At 35.4% G+C, this 20000-nt stretch overlaps 2 protein-coding genes across 4 annotated transcripts in view; one reads left to right on the top strand and one right to left on the bottom strand.

Annotated features, from left to right (window-relative positions):
- Nucleotides 1-7183, bottom strand: part of LOC119582533 (arginyl-tRNA--protein transferase 1-like) — an 11135-nt gene extending 3952 nt beyond the window's left edge. Inside the window, exons 1-7 of one of the 3 annotated variants that reach the window (XM_037930848.1) lie at nt 7058-7183; nt 5727-5853; nt 5453-5574; nt 5193-5306; nt 4647-4772; nt 2753-2961; nt 1205-1366 (exon numbers count right to left, since the gene is read on the bottom strand). In XM_037930848.1, the coding sequence (XP_037786776.1) occupies nt 1205-1366; nt 2753-2961; nt 4647-4772; nt 5193-5306; nt 5453-5574; nt 5727-5853; nt 7058-7163 (966 nt within the window). In that variant the 5' untranslated portion in view covers nt 7164-7183. Of the gene's footprint in view, nt 135-1204; nt 1367-2752; nt 2962-4646; nt 4773-5192; nt 5307-5452; nt 5575-5726; nt 5854-7057 lie in introns of all 3 variants that reach the window. The other 2 variants (XM_037930847.1, XM_037930849.1) reach the window with 2 other exon arrangements.
- An 888-nt stretch (nt 7184-8071) lies between these two features.
- On the top strand, nt 8072-19845 carry LOC119582532 (85/88 kDa calcium-independent phospholipase A2-like). The gene is given in 16 exon segments (XM_037930846.1): nt 8072-8331; nt 9831-9935; nt 10329-10435; nt 10560-10778; nt 10918-11011; nt 11013-11096; nt 11419-11661; nt 11879-12004; nt 12967-13131; nt 13325-13587; nt 13690-13880; nt 14186-14336; nt 14564-14749; nt 15079-15250; nt 15878-15973; nt 17771-19845. Coding segments are annotated over 15 exon segments (2436 nt in total). The 5' UTR covers nt 8072-8331; nt 9831-9833; the 3' UTR covers nt 18008-19845.
- The last annotated feature ends 155 nt before the right edge of the window (nt 19846-20000 follow it).

The following is a 20000-nucleotide window of genomic DNA, read 5'->3' as shown; positions in this document are numbered from 1 at the left end:
TGGAAGGCCATCTTGTTGCACTCGCTCTCGGTATCATGATGGATCTCCAGCTGGTACTTGCGAAACACAGCATACGAGGCATTAAAGCTGGCTCTGAATGCTGAATCAGGTGGGTTAACCCTCACTAGCCTCAACTGTTTGGGGGTTAATGCAACCTGACTTAGTAAGATCTTTGTGCAAACAAAACTATTCCAACCAGAATCCTTGTTGCTTAGTTGGTTGTTGATGGTGATGTGTGAAAAAAGAAGACAAAAAAACAAAGTGAAGATGAAAAAGAAAAGAAATAGAAGAAAAATAAAGGTGACCTTTTTCACCCTTTATAATTACTACTATATCTTTCTCAATGTTGCTGCTACACCAAAATGGATCAAGCAAAACAAAGAATGAATGTGAATAACTGTACACTTTATAATGACTGCAAACACCTGTCAATGTGGTTTTCAAGTGCAATCAAAGTGCAGAAAAAGTAAAATTAAATTGTAGTCAATTTCAGTTATTCACCATCTTTGCATCTCTTAACTGTTATGCCACATTCCTCCCTAGAATTCATGAAAGAAAGACTTCCAGATTAAATCTCATACTGGGGAATTGGTGTGGGCATTTTCAAGTACTTTCTTTCAAGGAATAAGAAGTGCTTAATTTGTATATAGGTTGACTTCTGTAGAAAAAAAAGAAAAATGAAATATAAAAAAAATCTACAGAGAGCATTAAGCAATCACAACAGTCTGCAATATGAAGACTGTAAAGGGCCAGGAAAAGAAAAAAACTTCACTTTTTCTATTTTCACATCCATACAAACCATATCAAAGCTTAAGGAGTCCTTCACAAACAAATAAATCCTTGCCATAACATTGCTACAGTACTGACAATTACCAAAAAGCAGCAATACTTGGCAAGGTCATTTTTAGAGAACAACAAACAGAACACAAGAAAAAGCAATCTCAGCTTCCTGGTGACCTGGCCCCTGTGGGTTCCCAAAAATAAAATAAAAATATTATTTCACTACAGTTGACAAAAGAAAATGGGATGTTCCAATAAGGTGAATAATTGGTAATAAAATCTATAGAATTTACAGTATTCCACAAACCATACCAGGATTATAACCTTTAATGAATGTAAGATACTTCAATCAAAGTAGGAAGAGCTAAGGACACATCCCTTCTTCTTTGATCACATGCAGGATATATACATAACATTGTAATACCTGAAGTGGAGAATTACAAAGGAATCGCTTAAATTGCGACTCACAGCATCTATCCAGACTGTCCCCGTGGATTTTAGTCTGGTACTTCTCGTACACTTCATGAGAGGTCTTAAAAGTATGCACAAACTGGCTGCTGCTGGGCTGGGAACGTACTAATCTAATCTGGTAGTTTATAAGGTTCATTAGAAATTACCTCTGACAAAATGTGTGCATGAATAAGAGGAAATGGCAAGAAAAAAAATCAAGACACATATACTCTCTATCACAGAAAAAGAAAGAAATATATATATATATATATATATATATATATATATATATATAGTAGAGAGAGAGAGAGAGAGAGAGAGAGAGAGAGAGAGAGAGAGAGAGAGAGAGAGAGAGAGAGAGAGAGAGAGAGAGAGAGAGAGAGAGAGAGAGAGAGAGAGAAGAGAGAGAGAGAGAGAGAGGGGAGAGAGAGAGAGAGAGAGAGAGAGAGAGAGAGAGAGAGGAGGGAGGAGAGAGGAGAGGGAGAGGGAAGGGGAGAGGGAGGGAGGGGAGAGGAGAGAGAGAGAGAGAGAGAGAGAGAGAGAGGAGGAGAGGAGTGAGAGAGAGAGGAGAGAGAGAGAGTGAGAGAGAGACAGTGAGAGAGAAGAGTGAGAGAGAGAGAGTGAGAAGAGGAGAGAGAGTGAGAGAGATGAGAAGAGAGAGAGAAGAGAAGAGATGAGAGAGTGAGAGAGAGGAGAGGAGAGAGAGAGAGTGAGAGAGAGAGAGTGAGAGAAAGAGAGTGAAAGAGAGAGAAAGAGTGAAGAGAAAGAGTGAGATAGTGAAGAGAGAGAGAGAGAGAGAGAGAGAGAGAGAGAGAGAGAGAGAGAGAGAGAGAGAGAGAGAGAGAGAGAGTGAGAGAGAGAGAGTGAGAGAGAGAGAGTGAGAGAGTGAAAGAGAGAGAAAGAGAGAGAGACAGATAAGGTTGGAAGGTTTATCTATATTTAGTTTCTTCTTATCCTTCACTATCTGTTCAAGAATGCATAATCTTTAGCTACAAATACAATAAAACAAGAAATTCCATAACACCCATCAGTATCTTATGCCATCTGTATGTTAGCACACAACTTTTTCTTTACTCAGAACGTTTCTTACTCATTACACCAGGTTGGGTAAGCTGAGTTAAATCACATCATGATTAATTTAAAACTTAATTAGGGATATATCTATAATATCACCAGAATTAAAGTTTAATTATAATTAAAGATTTATTTCAAATATATTAACTAAGGGCCAAATTATGACCATGTTTATTAGATCTGGAAAACTGTTCATCTGGTGTTGACAAGACAAAGACATGATCTTGGGCTCATGTCAGCTTAAGTAAGATAGCAATTTGGCTGTTTCATTAAGACAATACTGCCCATATGTGTGGTATGTTGTCATCATATGAACTTGCTATATAAATGTCACGGATGTTATTCATATTTGGCAAATATTCTCATAATAGATATTTAAACATTAGAAGAGGAGCACAGAAGTAAGTAAAGTATGAAAAAATGAAAAGCTATTAAAAAAAGTACAAACCTCAAGTGTGTGTGCTGGATTTTCTGGTAAGGGTTCGTTAAGGAAATCTTCAAGTGTTTTAGCAGTATTTTTAACTCTGTTTAGGGGAATTTCCATGGGAGATTCTCCTCGACCCTGAGCCTCCTGGGCACGTTTCGCAAGCTTGGTTTCTCTCCTCTCACGTCGTATATCTTTCGCTTTTCTGCATGGTGGTTTATTAGGATCCATACCTAATCCAAACCAGAAAAAATATAATTTAGAATAAAAAGTTATTAATGGAATTATATCTCTATAGAACTTGACTTTTCTGGCCATCTTGTGATATGAACTTTTGACATGACTTAAATTTTTACTGACTCAGTAGTTTTACTCTTGTGAAAAAAAAAAAAAAAAAAAAAAAAAAGATCCTAAAACATCTCACCATATGCACTCTTCACAGAGAAGCTATCTCCTTGGTTCATATACAATGCTTACATCATTCTCCATTTATTAACACGGTGTTTACTTAATTTTGATATCTCATATTTCAACAATATTATATAAAGGATCACAGACTATGAACACATTTAATGAATAAATGGATAGCACTCTGAACACTGTATAAAAATCACCTTGCTCCTTAACCCTTTGTTGTTGGGTGGCATGTGTGTACATGCCGTGGCATACCTGGACTATATTTCAGGTATGAGTGTATGTGTGCCATGGTGCGCCGGTCCCCTTTTCTGGGGATATGTATAATCATACCGCACATGCTATGGTGCCGACACGATTGTACGGCAGCAGGGCCTGGACCACTACGAATACAGCCCGGGAGGGAGGGCTTTCATATTGGTAAACCACCTGGTGGTATTGGATTAAAGCCCTATCACACTAACATTTTTTTCATAAACTTTTGCATTTCATCATGTATTTTCCAACCCTATCCCATGTAAATAAACAATGCAACATCTGAGAAGTCCTGTACATTCCACAAGTAAGAGTCCTGTAATTCGACAAGCATGGATACTGCTTCCCACTCTTTATAAAAACTTTTCAGACAGCCTTGTCCACGAAACAACAGCAATATGAGTAAGCCATTTTTCTAATGTAGTGGAAAATTTATACAAGTTGAGTCCTAGGAATCCAACAAGAATTCTCATGCATATTGTATTATTTTCAATCAATATAATTATGTACAGAAGACTATACTGTAAAAAGAATCATTCTAAAAGTAGCATGTCATGTTTACATGAATTATTCCTATTTTGTTATGTTTAAATGAATTTCTCTTATTCTGTCTATCAATAAAAACAATCTAGTAACATAGATCCCCTGTAGCACAAGATCAATATTGAAACTAATAAAACAAAAATTCTCTTATTCTTAACCCCTGAAAGTCCTATTCACTCAGGGGTCATCCATTATTTCAGCCTTTTCAGAAAAGTACAAAAAGTACATTTACCAAGACCCCCCCCCCCCCCTGAGTGTACTGAGCAAAAAGATAAAAATGATGACCTGTGCCACAGGATCTTCAATTTGATCTGGACTGTCATTTCTATGATGTTTTAGAAAGTGATTAACCCTCTCCCCACCCACATATGGTTTGTATGCAAATGAAAATGATAAAAATGAATGACCCTGATTGTTTTTTTTTTTTTTTTTTTTTTTTTTTTTTTTTTTTTTAAGAACATTTGTTTTCATAGGTGTTTCATTTAGATATTCATTGCATTTTTTTTCTCTATTTCCATTCACATGTGAGGGGAAACTGTGATAACTTTTAAACTTTACACTCTGCTTTAACATTTTCAGGTGCTGGAAGATGAGCATTTCAAGTGTCAAACACCAAAATTAGTCAGAGTGAAACAAGAAATCATACCTGTTTTGCAGCTGGGGGTGGGGACATATAATCTGAATATAATAATGACATATCAATTACCTTTATTTTTATTGGATTTCTTCTCTTGACTTAGTTCAGGTGAGTCTTGACTCTTGGCCTCTGCAGGTAATCTTGCAGGTGCATCTGCACTTGGTTTATTAGAATGAACTGTTGCAGATTTTGAAACTGGAAAGAGTTACAATAACCTTTTATTAACATTGTTTACATAAACTGAGCAAAATAAAGAAAAGGATCTGACACTATCAAATGTATATGAGTTTTTGATAGCAAAATAAGAGACATTTATGTACTAAAAAATTCTTTTACTTGAAACTGTGGGGGGGGGGGGGGGAGAGAGAGAGAGAGAGAGAGAGAGAGAGAGAGAGAGAGAGAGAGAGAGAGAGAGAGAGAGAGAGAGAGAGAGAGAGAGAGAGAGAGAGAAAATTGAAATGTCAAATACTGAATTAAAACATCTAATTATGGAAAGTGTTATAAAATGGAACTGACTGATATTATAGCAATTCGAGTGGAGTATCAAAGTAGAAGATGAACACATGAAATTCACCAGCGATTATAATGAACTTATAAAAACGTTTTCCTACTTACTCTTGGCTGCATCCTCGCATGGCATCTGGAGGGATACACCTGAGAGATCTTCTTTGGTATCATATTGAGGCTTGATAAATTCTTGATTACCTCCTAAATCTTCTGAGCTTTCTACTAAGAATTCAGAGAATGTATTACAAAGACTGAATAAGATGTTCAAGTTTTAGAAAAAGAACATATTTGAGGAACTATTACATTATTAAACAGATAAACAGAAGGAAAATGAAAAGTGGAGCTCATGCTCTGAACTCACAACTTACCATAATTGAAAGTGTTGTCTGGGCCACTTCCTCTCTTTATATCCCCGTGACTTAGATAACGATGCATCCGCTTTAAAACTTTCTTCTGAGTCTTACTCAACTTTAGCTCCACTGCATCACATCTGTTATCATGAATATATTTACTTTAGGCCTAATTACACCTTAAAGCACTCATTCCAACATCTAATAAAAATGAAATACACGTCTTACCCATTTAGCAAAATAACTTAACAAAATGCAAATAAATTTTGTTCTGAAAAAGTTTGACACTCACTTGATTGTATACATCGGACAACATGTTTTGTCCATAGTAGGCTTATAACAGTATTTTCCACTCCGTCTCCATCCCCGGTCAATCAAGTCCTGATAGTCGCCTACTGTTATCTGATGGGCCCACATCCCTGTATAAAATAAATATAGGAATAATAATAGTAATAATTAGGCCACATAAAAAAACAGTGTTGGAGAGAGAGAGAGAGAGAGAGAGAGAGAGAGAGAGAGAGAGAGAGAGAGAGAGAGAGAGAGAGAGAGAGAGAGAGAGAGAGAGGAGAGAGAGAGAGGAGAGAGAGAAAGAGAGGAGAGAGGGAGAGGAGAGAGAGAGAGAGAGAGAGAGAGAAAGAAAAAAAATTAGAGAGAGAGAGAGAGAGAGAGAGAGAGAGAGAGAGGAAAGAGAAGAAGAGAGAGGAGAGAAAGGAGAGAGAGGGGAGAGAAGAGAGAGAGAGAGAGAGAGAGGGAGAGAGGAGAGAGAGAGAGAGAGAGAGAAGAGAGAGAGAGAGAGAGAGAGAGAGAGAGAGAGAGAGAGAGAGAAGAAAGAGGAGAAGAGGAAAGAGAGAGAGGGGAGGAGAGGAGGAAGAGAAAGAGAGAGAGGGGAGGGAGAGAGGGAGGAAGAGAAAGAGAGAGAGGGGAGGGAGAGAGGGAGGAGAGAGAGAGAGGAGAGAGAGAGAGAGAGGAGAGAGAGAGATTTATCCTTTCTGCTAATGTGGTGTGTTGTTTAATTACTATATATTTACTTACATTCCTTCTTATACTATAATATGTCTGTATGTATGTCAATTACCCTAATAAACTGATTCACTTTAAGAATGTGACTTACTTTAAGGAAAATTACAGTTCCGACAGGGAATGTATAGGCATAAACTACAAATAACTTGATATTTTTCAAGGGCATTGGTTATGTGTATAACAAATACCTGAACCAAAACAATAGATTTCTTATGTACACAGCACGTTGAATGCTACACATTTTGGAAAAATTTCCGTGTATGACAACCAGGATTACAACAAGAACCCACATTTCTTGTATCATTATAAGTATTCTGCAATTGGCACAATAATTCTTCTGATCTCTAAAATAAGCTCAGAGATTGCTATTGGTTTATTCTACAACATGGAAATCAACACAGTTACTATTCAACACAAAATTATAGACAACAGGCAAAAAACGAATTCATCCATCGTGTTTAAAACAAGCATACATTATAAAGGTTTTTATCAGCTAAAGTTTTCCTATCAAATGTCAGCTGCAAGATATCTACAGTCTTTATCATAAATATGCAGTGAGCTCTTGATATACACTAGACTTATTCCTTTTAATAAGAAACTTACCATGACTGAAATTAGTATTTTTTGATTTACAGTAGCCACACTTATAGCCGCTGTGGTCGCGCATATACTCTAATATCGTGTACGAACTGTCCTTCTCCTCGGCCATGTTTACTCTTTCTGTGAAAGGGTTACGGGCCTATTTTTATCTGGATTATTTTTGCGAATGCTACTGACTTCATAGACATTTCTATTTGCAGATATGAAAATGATAGAGGATAGACCAATGTTTTCACAATTTATATGTGTTTAATTGTATTGTAACTGACTGGAAGTGAGGGAATGGGACATAATACATTTTTATTTGATTGTGAATGGAGAAATCATCATTACGAACTGTCCCACTTTTTTTTAAATATTTCATAATGAATGTAATGTGAAAGATTCCGATTTACTGTAATTCCACTGTACTGAAAAAAAAAATCAATAAAACATCTTTAAAAGATGCACCATTTACCATTCATGAAAAACAAACGGGTCACACAAACCTGTCTCCAAAACCATCTGTAGGGAATGTAGATAATAACCTATGACAGAGAATGACATTTCAATCCCCCCAAAAATAATAAAAGATCAATGGAAATAGAAACGGATCGATATGGCACCATGAATAGATCATATGACGTCATGGTTGCAAACACGAATCACTGTGACGTCAGAACCTGTGACGTCAGAACCTGTGACGTCAGAACCTGCTTACGAAAACCTATGGACCGAAAAATAGAAGGAAAAGTGTATCTCTGTGATTATGTTTGATTAACTGAATGCTGCTCAGGTAGCGAGGGGATCAGCGGAATTTCCGAAACCGAGTGTTGTTTGGGCATTCTTAAACAGCTTCAAAGGTATGTTCATGTGTGTCATTCGAAATGCAGAAGGAATAAAGTATCGAATTGGATTTAATTGAAATCATGACTCATAGTTCAATATCATACGTGTGATAAACCCCTGTGACACTTATCAGAGCAGATTACTTGTGATACGTGTATACACGTGTGCCACGGTGGCTGGTAATATTTTATTCGCATTATCTTTACGATATAATGCGAGTAGGATCTGAAGGATTATATGGCATTTTAGGAAATTGTCAGAGGAAGTCTACATGAACCTAAGGAAAAAATAAAAGGAACTGCTGCATAGACGAACAAAAATAACACACTGCAATATTAATCTGCTATATTAAAGGAGTTATTAGTTGTGAAAAGAATTACCCACTGGGATTTTCATTACTGCGTCTGTGTGTTGGTGCAGGTTGACACACCACCACCATTTATATTCTGGTTAGAGCTCTTGGTAAATTTATAATAAAAAAAACCCAGCCCAAGCTCTATCTTATGTGATTGCATGTGGTGGAGCTTTGTTGTAGAGCTAAGCATGTAGGCCTTGGTGTCAGGGGATGCAGTCATGTTATCAGGATTACTGGATTTGATGATGTGAAAGATATTGAAGCTATAAAAATTTAGTGTCAAGGACTATTGTGATGTATTACTGCTTTATTTGGTTTCAGAAGACTAAGTGAGTGATCATTGTTTTCAGTAGTTAATATGTCAGATGAAGATATCCTTTTGTATGTGTCAGTTTTTGATCCATTTGTAATAGTGGAAGGGAATGTGTGGCTGGGATGTGGATGTGGATGTGGAGATCAACCCTTTGATGTCAAGCTGAGGATTCACTGTCCAGCATTCCCCTTGCGAATTTTAAGAATGGTCTCCAGGACATTTGCAGTGTGCAGGCTGACCCTCTTACTTTGGATGGTTGAATACACTTGGGCCAAAATGAGCCATAATGGGTATAACTATACTTATCATGAAGGTAAAATATCCCCTGACAGTAATAGCTATACCTGCCGGCAACAAATGATTGGTTAACCTTTTTCATTGCCTCTTTTTTATGTGCTTAATTGACTTTATCTGCTTTATCAGTACTTTCTCAAACTCTGATTCTTCTTATCAGCCCTGGAAATACTTTGAGATTTTCTTTACAGTGTCACACACTCATTATCACTTCCTCATTATTTCCCAAAATTTCAATTACGAGACTTATTGTGTCACCTGCCAGTTATTTATCCATGATGAGACGTTCCCATCTCCTCCCCCTTGGCCAAATTTTTTTTTTGACAAAATGTTCATGTCACCAGATTCCAATAGATGCATGGCAAAACTAGTTAAACAACTCAGTCTTTCAGAAGATAGTTTATGGAATTTGCAACAGTAGTTTGAAGGTTAAGGCAAGTAAATTTAGGCAAATATATAGCCCATTTAGGGGGGTCACCATGCTTAAATGAACTCAAGTATTGATTGTTATTAAAGTGTAGTCATACAGTGGTCATGTTGTGGTTTGTTCAAAGATGAAATTGAATTAGAGAGCCAGTATGTTTAGAACAAGACTTATGTTTCCACTAAATTTCATGATATGATTTTTGTATCTGACTGTTTAAAAAAAGATTTAGCGTGAGGACTTAAACAGTTGTGCTTCATTACAAATATCTTATCAATTCAAATGATTATCTTACATTGCCTTCCTAATGCAATTAAATTTGTAACAGTAAAAATTACCATGTAATAAACATGAACTATGTTTGTATGGTACCCATAAAGCTGAATAAATTGTACTGGATTAACCTTCAGTCATTATTGTCATTAACATGCAGTATTAAAACCCTATAAAAGAAGAAGAAGAAGAAGAAGAAGAACATGCAGTATTGGTGATGATATGATATAGTATGTAATAGGAGATTGCAAATAATTTCTTTTGAATTATCCTTTTCCTTCCTTTACAGACAATGGCTTTCTTTGGAAATTTGATCAAAACCTTTCTGAGCTCAGAAGGGCCATCAGGGAACACTGTTATTGAAGTCTCAGTATCTCAGTTTTCTAGGACACCAGTAAGTATTTTTTTTACTGGATGCAAGTATATGGTAATTTAGTTTGATCATGAAAATATATGTATAAGTAGAGATATTTTCATGTGAAATAATACACACATACACGCACACACACACACACACACACACACACACACACACACACACACACACACACACACACACACACACACACACACACACACACACACACACACACACACACACACACACACACACACACAGATACACTGACAGACACAGACAGATATACAGACATATACACACGCACATGCACGCTCTCACTCACATTCATAGTTATACGCGTATCCATGTGTAGCAAAGAAGTCCATCTCAGTTAATTCATTATGGTCTAGGAAAATATATGTCTAATGTGTATCATCGTTATTACAGGTATATGCAAGAGAAGACTGTCTGGTTTTATATGGCCCAACTCCTAACAAAATGTATGAGCTCATATTAAACAAACCAGTTGATGATTCCCTTACCTCAGCATTCAGGTGAGATTTATTGGAGTATCGATACAGTGAATACTATGAGGTGACTTTTCTTCACTTTGATTGGTAAAAAACAAAGCATACCTTCATGGCAGTTGCTTTGATTTCTCTTTTTTTTCTGTTTTAGTCTCTTTAGGTTACCTGATGTCAGTGAAGCCCAGATTCGGTTCATTTCTCTAAGAGAAGTGTTACCACCTCTTGTGGAGCATATGCCACATTATGTTGTTAACAAGCAAGGGCTTCAGACAGTTTGTGACTTAACAAGGGATCACCCAACCTGGAGCCCAGCTCATATAGCAGCCTATTTAGGTTATGCTAAAGTCTTCAGAAATTCCAGTATTGTTAAGTGAGTAAACTTTTATTTATTATTTTTTTCTTTTGTATAATAATAGATTCATATATCCTATTTTAGTTTTAACTGAAAACTTTGATATAATACAGTACATTTCCACCAAAAATATAGCTAATGTAAAATTTTAAAAAAGTTGTGCAGATACAGCAGATATTGAGTTGAAGGAGACACCTCTTCACATAGCAATAAAGGAGGGTCATATTGATGTCATTCGTACCCTCCTTGAGAAAGGGTGTTAGTGTTGATGTCACTGATGTGAAGGGAAACTCTGTGTATCATTTGGCTGCTGCTACAGATGAATCCATAATACAGGTACTTTGTTGTTGAGCTGCTAGTAGTTTATATGAATTAGACAACAACTTAAAAGAAGAAGTGTTTTCATGTTGATATATTGTCATTACTGTTTTATGGAAATGCCTAAATCCTATAACCTATGTATTTACAACATTAAGTTGTCACATAATTCAAGTAACCTTTGATAATAAGTTATACTTCTAGGTATTGTTTCATAACCTTTTTGAACAATAAAAAAGTATACATATATTAGTCTAAATCCATCTGTCAGAGGATTGTTACCTAAGATATTATAATATTTTATTTGATTTTTACTTTTATGATTTTACTTCTACCTCAGTTGGTGACACAAAGGGAGTCTCGTCTCATGAATTTTCCAAATGCAGCTGGGAAGACCCCTCTTCATGTAGCCTGTGAGGCAGACAAGCCAGAATGCGTGAAGGCTCTTCTCTGTGCTGGTGCAGATGTCAATGTAGCTGCAACTCATGATTCCACTTTGCCTATTCACACAGCAATGGCTGCAAACAGCACCCTCTGTGCTAAAGAAATTATTAAGATGTATCCAAATCAGTTGAATGTGAAGGTAAGATTGGTTTATAGTTTTACTTAGTATATTCTCTTTTGGTTTATTAGTTTATTCTTTTGGTATTAGAATTTATAAGATTGTAGAAATTATACTATAGCTTTACTGTCAGCACATGTTGGTAATGGGGATCCTGTTGATGGCTCATCATTGAATATCAGATGAATTTAGATAAGCATGATGTTCTACTAAGGTTTAACATACTTTTCTTCTGAAGGACATGAAACATGGAGGGACACCACTACACTGGGCCACTTCAAGAGAAATTATTTCTGCTATGGCAGACCTGGGATGTAGCATCAATGCTCGAAACTTCCATGGCCACACAGCTTTGCACAAGATGGTAAGTAGTTATCTTTTGCTTGTGGAGCCATATTTCCCATGTGGTTTCAAGGGCATACAAAGGGATAGGGCAAGTTGGAATGCCACATGCCCCATGTTCTTTCTTTTGGGAGGTTACAGACCTTTACCCCTAAAAATATTTTCAAGGTTAGAGGCCTGCACCCCCCACTCTTCCTTTCTTTATTTCACCAATAAGAGGAGCTGATGGATTGGAAAGCTCATGGCTATGACCAGGAGGGTTTTCAGATGTATGAGTTTGAATCCTCTTCATAGTCCAAGGTTAGGAAGGTCATCTAAGTCCTCTGAGAGAAAGGACTGTTGTAGCCCATGTCAAGGAGTTCATGGTGTAAATCCAGATCATTTTGCAAAAAAAAAAAAAAAATGTATATACACTCAGTTAGTCTGTCAGTTATATACCTGTATCTCACACTTCGTCAGTCAATAAACGGTTGCTGAACACCCCAATAAAAATCATTAGATGCTCTTAATGATACACATACACAGTGGCTTGCCAGAATAGCTGAGACATCCCAGATTTTGAGCCTAAAAATTGATTTTTTGTCCTGGAATTTGATTCATGTTCTAGGAGAACATTAACTCCTTAGTATTTTTGCTAAAATAATCAGTGCTAATAAGTAATGTCTTAGTTTTTGTTTTTTTAAATGATATGTCTGCTTTCAGTGTTATTTTTATGGCAGTTATCATAGTTGTCCATTTTTTTTCTTTTTTACAAAATTTTCTTTATAACTATTTTGGCCTTTGAAATTTAAAACCTGAATTGTCAGACAGACTTGTAGACAACCCCCCTGCATCCTCTACTCTTGTGTACTCTAGAGTTTGACTCTCAGGAGTTGGTAAACCTCCCTATTCAGTTTTGATAAACTAGATCCTTTGTTTTGAACATGAGAGTGCTTGACTAGAAGAAAGAGAAAACATTTTTATTATTTGGTGTATTTTATCAAGGTGGAGCATAATCGGCTGTCATGTGCAATAACTCTTCTGAGTCTTGGAGCAGATGTCAATGCTGTTGATGAGGATGGAAATTCTGCTCTTCACTTTGCTAATTCACCAGCAGTCCTACAGGCACTCTTGGTGTTTGGTGGCAACACAACTTTTATCAACAAGAAGGTATGGAAGTTTATGTAACAAAATATTAAACATGTATGAGGAAGATCATGTAAGAAAATATTAAACATAAAGTTATTGGAACAAATTTATACCATTGTATAATAAATTTCACAGTAATAATTTTACTTATGTCCATGTTATTTTTTAACTTGGTAATAATTAAACTCAAGTAGACGTTCATCTTATTTTTCAGAATGTTTCAGTTCGTCATCTTGTTGCCAGTAGCACTTATAGGGAAAAGGCGACCATGTTATACATCTTGCATGCTGTAGGAGCCTCTCGTTGTAAATCACGCTTCCCTGACTGCACTGATGGTTGCTCACCTGAAGGGTCATATGATGGAGTTCCTTTGAACAATGACTTATTTTGCCGAAGCAGAATAAGTTACGATGAATTACTTGACTCTTCAATTCTTGGTAAAACCTTGAGGGACCTGCAGTCAGAAGCTCCTCTTGGGTAAGTGCACTGCTGCATTGAATGATTTTATTATAGTATAATAACCTCAACTTACAAACCTTAGAGAGTAAGTAGCATAAAACATTAAAAATCTTTTAACAGGTTTGATGGATTAGGCATTTTGTCCAAAGGAGGAAGAATATTGTGTCTTGATGGTGGAGGCATAAAGGGCCTTGTCCTTATTCAACTCCTTCTTGCCATAGAAGAAGCAGCTGGCAGGCCTATATTGCAGTTGTTTGATTGGATAGCAGGAACAAGTACAGGTGGCATTCTTGCTCTTGCATTAGCCAGAGGTTAGTGTCTGTAATTGAAAACAGGTAGATTTCAAGGATCCCTCATATTATGCAAAAAATTTCATTCATATTTCAAGGAATTTAATTATCCTTAGCAATTTAACATTTTTATGTCTCCTAGTTTCATATTTTATGTCTTCTAGGTGAAACTGCATAAATATTTTAATTGTTTAAAGAGTTCTAAAAGGATTTTTCTACTTTGTTTTTTTATCAACATTGTTACAATGAAATCCATATTAGATAATTTTTAAAATCAAATTTGTTCCTTCTTTAACCTTATTCTCTCATTTTATGCTCATCACCAGGCAAAAGTGTGCGGTATACCCAGAGACTATATTTTCGTATGAAGGACCTTGTGTTTGTTGGCATGCGACCATATGATGAAAAGCCATTAGAGAAGATATTAAAGGAAGAGCTTGGTGAAGATACCTTGATGACTGATATAAAGGGACCAAAGTAGGTCATTGTTTTATTTGAAAGTGAGGGTCAGAGCTAGAGCTTATTTTCTTTATCCTTCACTCACGATTATTTGGTGTAAACTTCCAAGTTAGCATTATATTACTTAAAGAAATTTTTTTTTTTTTTTTTGGTATTTTATGTTCATCAATGTGACAGAGAATTATTGTGAAAATTACATAAAACACTGTTGTGCACACTTTACTGGTCATGGTTGTCTTTTTCAGGATAATTGTAACTGGAGTTTTGGCAGACCGTTTCCCAGCTGATCTTCACCTGTTTCGCAACTACACATCAGGGGAGCACCTGTTGCGAGCTCAGGGAGGAAATGCATTTACTCCAACTCCTCCACCAGACCAGCAACTTGTGTGGCGTGCAGCTAGAGCTTCAGGAGCTGCACCATCTTATTTCAGGTTTGTTTTCTTTGTGCTTGATTATGAAGGACTATATTGTACTAAAACACCCCATAATTTGGAATTTTCACCTTTTATGTGGTGCTTCTTTGTACTTGCATTAGTTTTGAATGATGTAAGACTCAGTAGGTAAATTGACGGTTTTGTTTTGCTTGCCAAGTAAAAAAGATTAAAAGAGAAAAAGAGAAAAAAATATAAATTTTTAGTCTTGAATATATTAATTTTTAGGATTAGGGGGATAGAGACATATTAGAATGCTACCTCCTGGAGATAATCTTAAGAAAATAAACTCAAGTGTATGTTAATGCCATGTAAAACAAACTTTACAGGGCATATGGACGTTTTATTGATGGTGGCCTCATATCCAACAACCCTACACTAGATGTTCTTACTGAAATAGCAGAATACAACACTTCATTAAGTATAATTGGAAAAACAAAAGAAGTAGTCAAGCCATCAGTTGTTGTATCTCTTGGAACTGGCAAGCCTCCAGTACAGAAAGTAAGTCAGACATTCATGCATTGTCTTTTTTTTCATTGGTGAGTGTGAATCAAGAAGAGCCACAAAAAAGAGATATGAAAAGGAATATACTGTATGTGGGTTACTCTGTGAGTATTTTTTGATCCTCTTATAGTGTGGTACAAAGTTTGGTGTTTTGTTATGGTTGGATGTCGGAAAATGCATTGTTGTAAGAAAACTGCATAATTTATATTTATCAACAACTAAGTAAAAATGACTGCTGTAAGAAAACTGTGTGATTCATATTTTTCAACAACCAGGTGAAAATGTGGTTTTGACCTAATTCCTTTAGAAAAATATTTTCATTAGTACTAGCATATTGGGATTATACATCAGATTATCCAGATGTTGTATAATTGTTACAGTGGCTATAAAAGCTAAACTATCATGCTGCTTTTCTTAAAAGCACATATGGTTTTATGTAATGATATGAATATCCACATTGAGAAAATTATGTGAAGATATAAATTAATTTCAGAGCAGACTAAAATCTCTTTCTTGTAATCTCAGACAATCTCTTATATTTCTGATGTGAAAAAATTAAAGTTATTGTTGTAAAAATTGATATGGATAGACTTTAATCATTAACAATAAAAAAAATAATTTCAGGTGGATGCAATAGATTGCTTCAAACCAGAGAGTATGTGGAGTACAGTGAGGATGGCTTTTGGCCTGTCCAATGTTGCAAAGCTTCTTGTTGATCAGGTGGGTGGCATTTTTTTTTCACCTTCAAAGTACAGGGAACACTAGTTTCATTTGAAAATCTGAAATGTTTAAATAACTAAAAATTCTTTTTCTTAACTATTGTCAGCACACCAAAACTAATTCTTGGTGCCGTTGTTTGATTGTGTTCGATTAACCCAGAACCAATGGGCATGGCATGTATGTACTTGACATGCTCACTGCAAGTTTAATTTATTAATTGAGTTTACACAAACATGGCTACACTTGTACTAAATCACCAATGAGCCAATTACGAGTAATGCATGTCTTGCCTATTTACCCTTTTCCTTGATTTTTGAAAATATTTTGCTTTATCTAATATTGCTATTACTAATGTCAATAACATTATAGTAATTATAATGTGTATAATAACACATCGATACTCATAGCATTGGGAAAAAAAAAAATTTCCCGCAGTTCAAGGAAAGGTGAAATCAGGTAAAGTCACAAGTTCTACTAATTGACTCCTTTATGGTTAAGCACTAGCAGAGCCATCTGTATGCAGAGACATTTGACAAAAAATAAAAAATGTGTACAGCATTTTCCGGAGGCAGGGGTTAACTTAGGCTACAAAGTTATTAAAATGTAATAATAGTAAGTATAGCTGGTTCAAGAACTTTTAAGAATAATGGGATGAAATATTGTTCAGCAATGCATGACATCCTTGTTTCCATGAATTGAATGCAGATAATTAAGCCTAAATGTAAACAGTTCCTTATTGTAATATATGCTGAATCCAAAACAGTGCAACAATCTTTTACCATTCCCTAACCATCAACTTAATTGTCTATCCTAAATATATAAAATAAATAATACCAGGCCAAAAACCAAAAATTGATTTCTAAACATTTTCTGGTCCCAAGTTTTTTGTATTTGAGACCATTTAACAGGTATTTGTTATTATTTTGTTTTAATGCTATATAGATTATATTGTAAAGGATAATGATCCTGGACCATTAACCCCTTGGATCTTTGAGCCTGGCAGCCCACATGTGGACCAAAATAGGAGCATTGGGCTTACATGAGTGGCAGCTCTCCTGAGTGTGTGTGTGGCTTGTAGGCCCAGTCTACACAAATACTCGTATGCAGTATCAAGACTCCTTGCCTCTGTTTTGCAATGTGCATAAATGAATTTGCTTTATTGACATTTTTCAAGGTACCTTGTCATTTGTTATGCTGTATCACGATGGTAATAGACTGTTTTCTTTGAACTGATTCCATATTATCTCCCTAGGTAGTCTGTGCAATAACAAAAAGTTATGTTATGTTATCTAGGTAATTTTTAAATGTTTTCATATTATTTAATTTTCTGTAACATACCTGGTGCTGCTGGTCATGTATGGAGTACATGACCAGAGTATGGAATTAGTGTCCTCCCAGGAGCTGGTGCTCATCCAGCCATGGCTCATGGATAGATCAATTTACATTTGTTTACTGGTGGAAATAATCCAGAAGACCCTCCCCAAATGCCCAATGAGTCTAACCTATTCGTAAGAGCCTTATGCACTCATGACAAGTCTTTCCCATCTCTTTGCCTTCAGCAAAAATTTTTTATGACAGCACATGCCCATCAACCTGGAACTCTGCCAAATATATCCAAGATGGCATATTTCAGTCACCTGCCCTCAACCAAACTTTTCTCTTAACTTGACAGTCATGTCACCCTGGATTCAATGGGTTAAGGTAGAGGGTTAAAATATGATCCACTAATTAGAACATTCACTATGATGATGGATTAGTAGATGAAACAGAAGTGTTGAAATTTACTGTCTTTTCCAGGCAACAATGGCAGATAATCGCACTGTGGATCGTGCACGAGCTTGGTGTGGAATGTGTGGCATAGCTTATTTACGGCTCTCCCCACAGTTGTCTCTGGATGTGCAGCTTGATGAGACAAGAGATGAAGTTCTGGTTAACACTCTATGGGAAACTATGGTTTATATACGTTCAAGAAAAGTCCAAATACATCAGATTGCAGCTTTGCTCACTGCAGGTGTACCTTCCCCTGCTGAGTAAAAGATCTTGGTTCCTATGTATAGAACATTTTGAAGGTTTAGGGGAAAAGCACTACTGGAAAATTTAACCATCAGATGATTACTGTGTGAGCAGTTTACAAAAGGTCTATTTCATAGACAATAATAGTAAGTTCATTAAAAGGATTTTATTCCAGAAGACATAGAGATGAAGAATTGTATTTTCATTATTTATTTATTTATTTACTGATTTCTTTAATCATTGTTTTAGTCCATTCCACACAATGATAAAAATTTTCCAAAGAGTAATAGGCTTTAAGAGGCATATAGAACAGAAGAATAAATGTAATTTAAACTGAAGCTTTGGATGACATGCTAGCTTAGAAAATATAGCCAAATATTAGACAAATTTTAAGTGATAAGAGAACAAAAGAATAATTGTTTTTGACAAGGTCATTGGATTTTTAGGGAAGATTGGAATGTATAGCACTTTTTTAAGATCTTTAAGATCATAACCAATTTATAATTAGAAAGTTGAATCTGAACTAAGCAGAAGCACCTATTTGGAAATAGGTATAGAAACATGGAAATATGAATCCACAAAGGACAAGAGAAAAAATTGTATTTCCTTGGTGTTAAAGAATTTTTGAAGAAAATCATAGTATTTGTTAAGTTGGTAAAATATGGCTACTCTCTAGACAAGGAGAAAGCAGGCAGCCCATAGATAAATTAATTAAAAGAAAAGTTAGACTATACAGAGTGGATTGTAAGCTATCTAGTCATGCATCACAAGTATGCAGATCATGAGATTTACTAATAAATCATCAGTTTAATATAAGAGTAGAGTATATACGGGTGCTATCTTTCAAGACTTTACTCTTGGCCTAACCCTCACTTTCTGATGTAATCTTCATGCAGGTACAAGCTGTCTAGTTGTGAGGTTTCGTAGATAATGCAGAAAAAAAAACTATGCAAGCTATTATGAAAAAATGAGCTTGAATGTGTTTAACTTGTTCAAGACATTTCATTCAGCACTGATTTGAATTCAAATAGTTAAATACATGGAATATTAGTTCATTGACTTTTACATGTTTCTGCAATGATTAAGTCAAAATTTAATTTCTCAATTTTAGTTAGAAGAATAATGGAACTTGCAAATAAGATAGAGATATTCAAGAATCCAAACTCCATGGGTTTTAGTATATTCCAGATTTATGGTTGTTTGAATCTTAAGGAGATCAGTTATAATGTAGGAGCACATGATTTTTATGCAGCAGTGACATTTCAAGGGAAATGCTTATGTGATTTTAATTTTAGTTGCTGACATAAACATACAGTGAGTATATATTTCCATCTATATATAAAGTGTGTGTAATATATATCTCTATGACTATAAAAGTATGCTTATGATATTTTGAAGTGATTTTGTTTGTGTATCTACTTATCAAGTAGATTTTTTGTGGTAGAGTATATAAATAAATGCAAGTTTATATCCCAGTGAGAAAATGTGTAATATCAGTTTAGATGTTACTATTTGAAAACCTAATGTATAATTGTTTATTCCATGTTTTTTAAATGATATTGTATATGTGTATAATAAGATTTTAAAATAGGGGCATAGTTGATGAAAAATAAAGAAATAGTTATATATAGTGTAAAAAAAAAGAAAAAAAAAGATGAGTAGAAAAAAAAAAAAAATGTTTTATTGTAAGATAGGACAACAAGTTTTAAAACTGGGCCTTTGTTTCCATAAACCTTTTTTGCATTTTTTTTTTCTACCACTGTTGATACATCAGTGATTTGCCATTCCTCTGCAATATGAGAAGTGACTTTGAGTTTTTTAGAAAGCCAATAAAAGAAGTCTAAATTTCCATAAGTAAATTATATTTTCTTGTCCTTGAAAACATGTATATTGTCAAGTGCACAAACATGCACAAACACACACACTGGCATGCACAAACACACACACTTGCATGCACACACACACACTTGCATGCACACACACACACTTGCATGCACACGCACACACACACACA

The sequence above is a fragment of the Penaeus monodon genome, chromosome 16, assembly GCF_015228065.2.
Source record: "Penaeus monodon isolate SGIC_2016 chromosome 16, NSTDA_Pmon_1, whole genome shotgun sequence".
NCBI lineage: Eukaryota > Metazoa > Arthropoda > Malacostraca > Decapoda > Penaeidae > Penaeus > Penaeus monodon.
The sequence above is the reverse complement of the archived record's forward strand: the minus strand, read 5'-3'. Positions and strand labels throughout refer to the sequence as shown.